This window comes from Vespula pensylvanica, chromosome 14, assembly GCF_014466175.1.
Source record: "Vespula pensylvanica isolate Volc-1 chromosome 14, ASM1446617v1, whole genome shotgun sequence".
In the NCBI taxonomy this organism is placed as follows: Eukaryota; Metazoa; Arthropoda; class Insecta; order Hymenoptera; family Vespidae; genus Vespula; species Vespula pensylvanica.
The window spans coordinates 221842-231140 of NC_057698.1; the positions used below are offsets into that span (position 1 = coordinate 221842).

At 29.6% G+C, this 9299-nt stretch overlaps 2 protein-coding genes across 3 annotated transcripts; one reads left to right on the top strand and one right to left on the bottom strand.

Annotated features, from left to right (window-relative positions):
* Positions 1–18: 18 nt before the first annotated feature.
* On the bottom strand, positions 19–2332 carry LOC122634064 (charged multivesicular body protein 2a). 2 transcript variants are annotated; one of them, XM_043822633.1, is made up of 6 exons: positions 2178–2332; positions 1369–1554; positions 1133–1302; positions 861–1036; positions 643–777; positions 19–503 (listed from the first exon to the last, which is right to left on the bottom strand). In XM_043822633.1, exons 3-6 carry the CDS (start codon positions 1298–1300, stop codon positions 299–301), a joined length of 684 nt encoding a protein of 227 aa, XP_043678568.1. In that variant the 5' UTR covers positions 1301–1302; positions 1369–1554; positions 2178–2332; the 3' UTR covers positions 19–298. The 2 variants fall into 2 exon arrangements, with proteins under 2 accessions (XP_043678568.1, XP_043678569.1); XM_043822634.1 differs by lacking the exon at positions 2178–2332 and adding an exon at positions 1774–2065.
* A 168-nt stretch (positions 2333–2500) lies between these two features.
* Positions 2501–8480, top strand: LOC122634063 (mucin-17-like). Its single transcript, XM_043822632.1, has 5 exons — positions 2501–3067; positions 3767–3888; positions 4006–4158; positions 4242–4621; positions 4746–8480. Exons 1-5 carry the CDS (start codon positions 3045–3047, stop codon positions 8472–8474), a joined length of 4407 nt encoding a protein of 1468 aa, XP_043678567.1. The 5' UTR covers positions 2501–3044; the 3' UTR covers positions 8475–8480.
* Positions 8481–9299: the final 819 nt, after the last annotated feature.

The following is a 9299-nucleotide window of genomic DNA, read 5'->3' on the forward strand; positions in this document are numbered from 1 at the left end:
TTTTATTAGAATCATTTTAGATAGTGTATCTTTTATTATATATTAAACATTACTTTTTGGTCTTGAGGCCACAGTGTTTCTACAGATAATCATATAGAAATAACATTGTTTTTATGTAAAATATATCAAATTACTAAAGAGCTTTTGAAAAAGTGTAATCTTTCTAAACAAATATAAACTTGAAATATACATAAGCACAACTTGAACAAGCATCAAATATATTCTATTGTAATATTTAAAAATAATTTTGTTAATCTTAAAATAATTTTATATATAAATATTAATTATCTTTTCCTTTTTATTCACGACGAAGATTTTCAAGTCTTGCTTGTAGATCAGCATCAGCATCTGCAAGATTTCCTCCGTCGTCATTCCCTGCAGTAGTTGCAACTGGTTTTTTTGATCCTGCTATACTTAAAGAACCAGAAGCTTGAGGAAGGCCAGACAATTGATCTGTTAATTGTAAACCCAATTCATCTAGCACTTGGGATACAACAGCATCGCTGTAACCATAAATAAGTAGATGATACATGCCCATTTTATTTTGAACAATATTAATGTACAGGGTTATGTTAAACTTATATTTATAGTAATAAGATCATTTTTAGTAAATAAGATCAGAATATCTAAATTTGATATTACCTTTCTTCCTCATCTCCTTCATCTTCCATTGCATCGTCTATAGCATCATTCATTATTTCTTCCTTCATGTCCATTATTTCAGATTGCTTTTCAAATTCTTGCAAAATTTTTTGTATTTGAGGTAAATTTAATTGTCTGTAAGTAAATTATAATAATTTAAAAAATAGTCTTTTTTAGAATATATAATTTATATAACCACAATAGGAATATGTTAGTACTTATTCATATTCTGCATTGCTTTCGTAACACCTTTCATTGCTTGAGCCATAGTGTTTTGAGAACGTAATGTCTGAATTTTTAAAGAAACTGCCTGTATATTTGCTTTCATTAACATAAATTTCTTTACATATCGTCTAGTCCTAACAAGATCCTTGGCCATGATTTTAACAGCATCCTGTGAACATTAAATTTAATAATAATATAACAGTAATAAATGTTTATCTTAACTTTACGAAAATATAGCTTTTAAAAACTTTTATAATATTTATACCATCTGTCCATCTTTTGCAAGTTTTTTTATATCTACTATAATTTTCTTTTCTTGCTGTTCCATTCTCATTCTTTCTCTGTCAAGATCACGCATTGCTTTATTTAATGCTCGTTGATTTTTCCTGAGCATTTCTTCAGGAGTTATACGTTTTCCGAACAACCACTCCATACCTAATAAAATATTTTATAAAACAAAATATACATTGACAAATAATATTGTAAATGTCTTATACATACTTATTTATTTTTTTAGAATTTTATATAATCCTTGATTTTTGTATTTGACTAGAATAATTCACCAAACTGCATAGGAGTTATACATATAGCAATTCTATAGAAAAACTTGCTATATGTTATAATAAAAGTATAAAAGTTGTCAAGTTATAGAAGAGTAAATAAACGCAATATGCCCATGGATTTTTCCTATAAACATATAATACATAATAAATTAATTTTTTCATATTCAATACTTAACTTTAAATGACATTACAATTTTGTTATTAGTACTTTTAAATTACTTTTTTAATTTATTTACTTGCAAAATGCATCACGCATCATATGTCACTATCTTATGATGATTTTTAATTTTATATATATATATATATATATATATATATATATATATACTTATGCGGTTATTACCATGTAACAGAATGAAATTATCCAAACAGGCAATTAGTTTTGATGATTGGTTCACCAATGAAATATTTATGGATGAAAATAGGACTAACAGATAATAATGATTATTAATCTACTAGCATAATAAAGTTGTGAAAGGATTTTTGATCTTTTCTATTGAATGAAAGTTATGGTATAATATACAAATTTTTCAATACTCTTCACGATGATAAAAAATTATATTGACATGTAAATGATGACAAAAAGGTAAAATAAGCGAAAAATTTGATGTACGATTTGACAATCATAACCGCCAGGAAACTAGTGAACGTATGAAATTCACTGTAATATCCTTTTTTTTACGTTTTCCAATATATTTGGATCATTACGTTTTTTTTTTTTTTTATATTAACATATGTTACACTTACTATAAAATAGTGTTTTTGTAAATACTGTCATTAAAGAACACAATACAGTTAACAACTTTATCTTTAAATCGTTAAGTATAGCAGTGTTCTCTTTAAAGGATGAACACATACCATAATGACGCATATCTCAAAGTGGCAGATAGTAGAAACATAAGTTATATATCAGTATTTAATATAATTAAATTCTCTAAACTATAAAAGTGAGTTTCTTAAAATTTATTAACCAATGATAAAATAAGATGTAATAACCAATCTACGAACACTTATATAAATCGTAATCGTGGATTGATAATTTTTATAACAATGTTTCTTAAAATTACCAATGAAATCGTAAGCATTGCTTGCATTTTTATCGCTCATGAAAAATCGCCATAAAATGGCCGCAACCGAAGAGAAATTTTTTTACGCGTTTATTAAGATTTCGATTAATCGTCATAAAATTCCTTTGCTCTCATCGATTACAAGATGCAAAATTATATTTTAAATTTAAAGAAAAGAATACACTTCTATCGTAATAATGAAATGTCGACAGCCATTTTTAAGTTTCGACTAAATTGGACAATAACTGCGATGTTTTTAGAAATGTCATTTACATGATTGTTTATCCGCCATTTTGTTTTACTGCCGTACGCGCAGTTTTTAGTGGCATTGTGGCTTGCTTTAATATGAATTTATGTCATTGAACTTGATCGAATTGGGTTTTGCGCCCTTATATTTACAAATCTTGCAAAAAAACGTGCTCTCTGAATAATGTGAAAATCATATTATTGGGGCGATACCATAATGACAATCCGTGAGAAGGTGCCCCGTCTTTTGACCCAGCTTTCCTGACTTTTGAGGCCAAATGGCGATTACCAAATAAAACGGATGATTTTCGCCCCATTTGTCAAGTAAGTTTAGAACAAATATTACTGGTTAATATCAAAATCTAAGAAATTGTGTCTATTGAATCCGTACAAATGTTTCTCTACATGAGCGACCTCAAAGATAATTTGAATCGTGATACTTTATATCGACACAGCTATTGGCTTAAATTAAAACGTAGTCTGTGTTAGACTAGATTTCTCCAAAACATTGTAAGATCTTTTTCAATATTAGACAAACTTACAATTATAATTGTCTGTGATATTACAATTATTATGTTTATGAAAATATTATGTAGGCTATGTCTAACATTATTGACACTTTTGTGTTACACCAACATGTAAATCATAACACTTCAGGGACGTTCAGAATTTCATAAGTTACTCTTTAAGTAGGTATTTTATCTTTATGTATGTTATACGTGAAAAATATAATTCTAATATATATTTATATAAGAAAAACTTACATAATTCATTACTTTTTATCATATAATATATTGTTCGACAAAGTTATATTTAGGTTATTATTATTCCTATATTTCATTTCTAAATAAATGTACATGACTTGCAAGAGAATATAAATTGTTATTGTATTTATTGTGGTACCGTTAATATGTTTTTATCAAAAAGAAATAATATATTATAAGTTTGTATTAAAGCAACGTTAAATAATTTTTAATGATCGATTAATAATTATTAATTCCAAAATACTTGTATGCTTTTTAGAATGTCAGGGCAGAGTGGTGGACATAAATTACGTTTGTCCAAACTTAACGAACAACTAACATGTAAATTATGCGGTGGTTACTTCATTGATGCTACCACCATTATTGAATGCTTGCACTCGTGTAAGTGATTTTTTATTAACATATTCCAATAGACATATTTGTTTTATTTAATTATAATTATATATATATATTTTTAAATATAATTATAAATACTTTTGCATTATATATTTGTTTTAGTTTGTAGAAGTTGCATAGTAAAATATTTGGAGAATAACAAATATTGTCCAATTTGCGAAGTGCAGGTCCATAAAAGTAAACCTTTGTTGAATATTAGACCAGATTACACATTGCAGGATATTGTTTATAAGCTTGTACCCGGTTGCTATCAAAGTAAGATTATTAATTACTTGTATGGAAATATAAAAAGAATCTATACTTACTTATACATTTATAAATATATTATTATATTTTAGACGAAATGCGATGTAGAAGAGAATTTTATTCGAAGCATACAGAAGAACGAAGTCAAGTACTGTCTCCTGAAGCACGCGGAGAACCTATAGAATCACACATATATTCACCGGATGAATCTCTCAGTCTTTCATTACAATATTTTAATCCACAGTCAAAAGATACTAGTGATGCAAATATAACCAAGGAAGCAGTTGCAAAGTTGTTACCACGTAGATATCTTCGTTGTCCAGCTGCAGTAACAGTATTTCATTTACAGAAATTAATCAGGGCTAAGTACGGACTCCGTGATGCACATAGAGTCGATATAATGTATAAAGAGGAACCATTGAATGGAAGTTATACATTAATGGATGTCATGTATATTTATCATTGGAGGCGGGTGAGTAATTGTTTGTTGATTATTCAAATTATTTAAATTTTAATTATATATGTGTGATACAATATGATGATAAATTCAATAAAGATATTGTATATATATATATATATATATATGTTAATTTCAGAAAGTGCCATTACATCTAAGTTACAGAATATTTGAATCTTCTCCAAAACGAATAAAATTATCAGAGGATAACATTAACTATAAAAAGTCGCTTATTAACACTGGAATAGATTATATAGAAGCAGAAAATCAACAATTGAATCGTGAATGGAAAGAAGTTCAATTAAAAATATCTGAAGCAGGTGTGATGAGTATTACTGATATATCGAATCCAGGGTTAAAGAGAAGTACAAGAATAGAAGAAGTGAGAGATCAAGTAGGCCTGGAAGGGATTATATCGACTGTTGAAACTACACATAAAACTGAAACATTGTTGACAAATTTAACTTGTAATAAAACTATCGAAGATACAACGCAGGCTATGCTAGAAAGCGACATGCATGTTATAAAAAGTTCTAATATTTTTTTGAATTTGAAAAACTCTCCATCTACTGCAGCAAGTGACCTTATTTCTGAAACAGATTCGACAAGTTCTTTAAATGCTGCTTGTGCTCCCATTCATAATTCGCAAAGGGTAAACCCCGAGATGAAGACCCTTAAACATACACAAGACATTAGTACAACTGTAAAAACTGTACAAGAAACGGATGATGCTACATTGAATAATAACATACATACTTCACCTTCGCATGCAGAAAAAAGTCCAGTGCATGTTCATAAAACATCAAATCCAGTAGAGGAAAGCAAAAACGAAACAGACCATATTAATACTGTAAATGTAGAAAGTAAAGAATTGCCAGTAATTAATATCAATAATAATATTAGTACAGGCACAAGTGAGAAGTTTCATATGAAAAGTGATGTAAAAACAGTAAACACAGGATCAAAGATCGATGCACTAAGTGCGAAATTACAGTTTCAACCAAAAGTAAGTCATATTAATAATACATATTCAAAGAAAGAGAAAAAAGAAAAGAAGGTGTATTCGCATAGTGACAAAAAATTAGATACAAAACAATCAGAACAAATACCATCTATGGACATGAAGAATTTGCTGGATAATCATAATACAAAAACACGAACAAATACTACAATATCTGTATCGAAAGTGACAACTTCGCAAAGTACAATAGTGCAACAAAATCAAACTGGGTCCTCAACGGCACAACATACAAATTCATTAATTTCCTCTTCTGCAATTGCAGTTTCTAATGTGCAAGAAACATCTGAGAAAAATACGTCGACACAGTGTAGTCAAAATGCAGCAGTCACTGTACAACAAGCTTTAAGTTTACTCGACCAAAGGATAAATACTTCAGAACGGTCTTCCATAGAGTCTACTGTAGAAGTAAGTCAACTAACAAACGCGAATGCGAATGTGAAAGTACAACAAGTACAGAATAACAACAACACGTTATTAAATGAAAGCCCTACATGTCTTAATCATAATATAACAACACCCGCAACGAGTCAAACAACTTTAACGTTTCCATATACAGTCCAGGATATAGTGAATACTACGATTTTAAAAAGTCCACAAAAGAGCTCTAATGCTTGTTCCACTCAAAAACTAACGTCTTTACCTGTAAGTAGCGAAAGTATGAATATTTCTTGCACACCATCAGATAATCAACTATGTTCCATACCGCATATAAGTATGCAAGCTCCATCTATGAGTATTTATTCTATATCCACTACATTAAAAAACAGCTATTCTAATGTCACTCAAAGTACAACAACAACAACAATGGCAAGACAAGAATTATCCAAACCTAATTTTGAAATAAGTGGGGTTTATTCAGTGCCACCTTGTCCGGATGCTATACCAATATCGCTGATGAAACCATTTGTACGTAAGCATGAAGTAATAGCAAAGGGCACAAACTTAAACGAAATTTGCGCTAAGATTGGTACATCAGGTTCTAAGATAAATGATATTTGTGCAAAAATTGGAGAGAATTCCAAAGAAAAAAATAAGGCTGAAGGGCGTAATAAATCAGATATTCCAGATTTACTTAAAATAGCAAAGAAAGGAACGGCAATTGTTCCAGAATCAACGGTTAAACACATACCAAATATTCCTAATGTACCAATATTTAGCCCTAATACTAATATACCCACAGAAAGTAAGAATACTCATACCACTGTTAAAGACAATACTAATACGGCTCCAATAACATCGACATCTACATCAGTGCCAATATCCCATGGATCACAAAAGATTTCTTCTCTTAAGAAACAAAATCAATCGGCTGGATATAAAACGTTACGTGATCCACCAAAATCTTGGAATCCTACATTATCAAAAAATAATTATGTTGCGGTTAAAAATCAGACAAAAGAAATGCAAAGTACACAAAGTGCTGTTTCCGAAGGAACAAGTAAACACATTCCATCCAAGCCTGCAAAAATTTTTAAAATGAAAAATATGCCGCGATATTTAGGTAATCCAGCATCAGGTGTAAAACCGATGTATGGCATTACAAACGAGACAAAAGAGAAAGAACAGACAAGCTCAAAAGGCACTAGTTTAAATATGATGAAAATTGATCCCAAAACATTATCACCAATTGTTTCAACCTCCAATTCTCCCATTGTCTCTCCACCACCTTATTCACCTAATGCACGTAGTTATCAGAATACTCCATTTTCAAGAGAGATGTGTAGGAATACAAATTCACCTATATCACCAAGAAATTCACCAGTTAATATGCTTTCAACTAATCCATTTATACCATCCCCTACACCAAATACAAATCCAAGGTTAATATATTCACATTTTCCTCCACCTTTTCCTGATGCAAGCGGATTTCCAAATCCATTGATAAGATCACCTATTGGCATTCCTCCTCCTAGTGCTTTTCACAGTAGTTTACCGCCTACTATAAATAAGCTTTATCAGCGTACAAGTTATATACCACAAACAACTGGTTATTCACCTGTGTCACAACCTCCAACAGTGCAAAGAATTCCTCCGAGTACGCACTCGTCATCACCAAAGTCACCAAAAACCTCTTCCCCCAGTATCATATCGACTTCCTTTAATCCAAGCAAAACTGAAAATACGCAAACGTCTGTGACCACATCAGCAGACAATGTTACAGTGCTTTTTCCTAAGGGTGTAACGCAACAAGACCACAATGCCTTTAATTTATCTAAAAGTGGAACTTCAAGAAACAGTTCTTCTAATTCCACAAAAACGTGTGGAGTGGATGGATTAGATTCACAGAATTCTAAACAAAATTCTACAGTGACATCTAGTTGCACCTCATTAACAACACAAAGTAAACAGAATATTCTGAATAGTGTTACAAAAGTTAAATCTCAACAGATATCAGAAATAAGAAACATAAGTGATTCTATTGAACAAAAGCATCAAGATAGTAATAATCAGATGGATGTGACTCTAAACCAGAAAGAAAGTATTCACTATCCAAACGTGGACTGTAGAAATAATACCGATGCAACTGATATACACAAGCAAATGGAAAAACAAGAAACAATTGTAAAGGTTAATGGTGATATTACAGTTGATCATTTTGATAATGCAAATAAAATTAATGAACACATGATAGACAGTAAGAAGATAAAGGAATCTACTAATCAGACTGAAGCAAATGTACCTAAAGAAGAAAATGATACAACTAAGTGCGTTTCTCAAGGTAATGTATCTACTGAGAAAACTAAAAAAATAGAAAATAATGAATCAAAGACCGATGATGTTGGAAAAGTAAATGAACAAGTTCAAACAAACAATTCAGATGTGCAAAAAAATAAAGTTGAGTCATAAGGATAATGCAGGGATTCTGATATTATCAAATAAAATTTGTTAATTAATGTCTATGAACAACCAGATAGAATATAATAATGGAAAGATTATTTCTTAGAAAAAAAAAGTTGCAAACTATTTATAGCAAATTTCATGCAATGAGCATTGTGTGTAAATTAGGCAGATTTGATAATGAATTCTATTGAAAGTTTAAATAGAACTGATGCAACTTTATTTAAATAGATGATATAGTAAAATTATGTTGCTTCTTATTCTAACACGTTCCATTTTTCTAATTTTGTAACCGTTATGGAAAGTAATTTATTCAACAATTATAATGAAAATACTGCATGAGTCATTAGTGATTCACGAGGCCTGAACGCGTTAAAAACAGATGATCATTTACTGTAGCTTTACTTTTATTGATAGCAAATATTGTTTATTATAAAAAATCTACCAAGTTGTTCATAGAAATGATTCAATTTAACATCACCACTCATAAGCCATACTTCATTTTACTATCAGTGCTAATGTAGTACAGTAGCATACACTTATTTGTATTATCAGAAGTGTATATTATTTTATAACATATATTTGATTTTTGTTATACTATTAGCTCTGTACAAAAAACGATCAAAATATTGTTTCAATGTAATTCTATTAATTTTAGTATTTTTGATTGTAAGAGATTTCGTAAGATAAACTTCACAATATATATATATATATATATATATAATCATTTCACTATGATTATGAAACTTTGATACATTTGCAAAATATATAATGTAGATTATATTTTCAATCTTTGCACAATTTAAATTTTTATAGTTACTATTCAAATTGGAA

What these genes read in the sequence shown, in the direction of transcription:
- LOC122634064 (XM_043822633.1), bottom strand. Translation starts at nt 1,300, where the DNA reads ATGGAGTGGTTGTTCGGAAAACGTATAACTCCTGAAGAAATGCTCAGG. An exon ending in TTGCAAAAGATGGACAGATG is followed by an intron (nt 1,037 to 1,132) that starts GTATAAATATTA and finishes TAATGTTCACAG; the next exon opens with GATGCTGTTAAAATCATGGC. An exon ending in GCAATGCAGAATATGAATAA is followed by an intron (nt 778 to 860) that starts GTACTAACATAT and finishes ATTTACTTACAG; the next exon opens with ACAATTAAATTTACCTCAAA.
- LOC122634063 (XM_043822632.1), top strand. Translation starts at nt 3,045, where the DNA reads ATGATTTTCGCCCCATTTGTCAA. An exon ending in ATTTTCGCCCCATTTGTCAA is followed by an intron (nt 3,068 to 3,766) that starts GTAAGTTTAGAA and finishes TATGCTTTTTAG; the next exon opens with AATGTCAGGGCAGAGTGGTG. An exon ending in TGTACCCGGTTGCTATCAAA is followed by an intron (nt 4,159 to 4,241) that starts GTAAGATTATTA and finishes ATTATATTTTAG; the next exon opens with ACGAAATGCGATGTAGAAGA.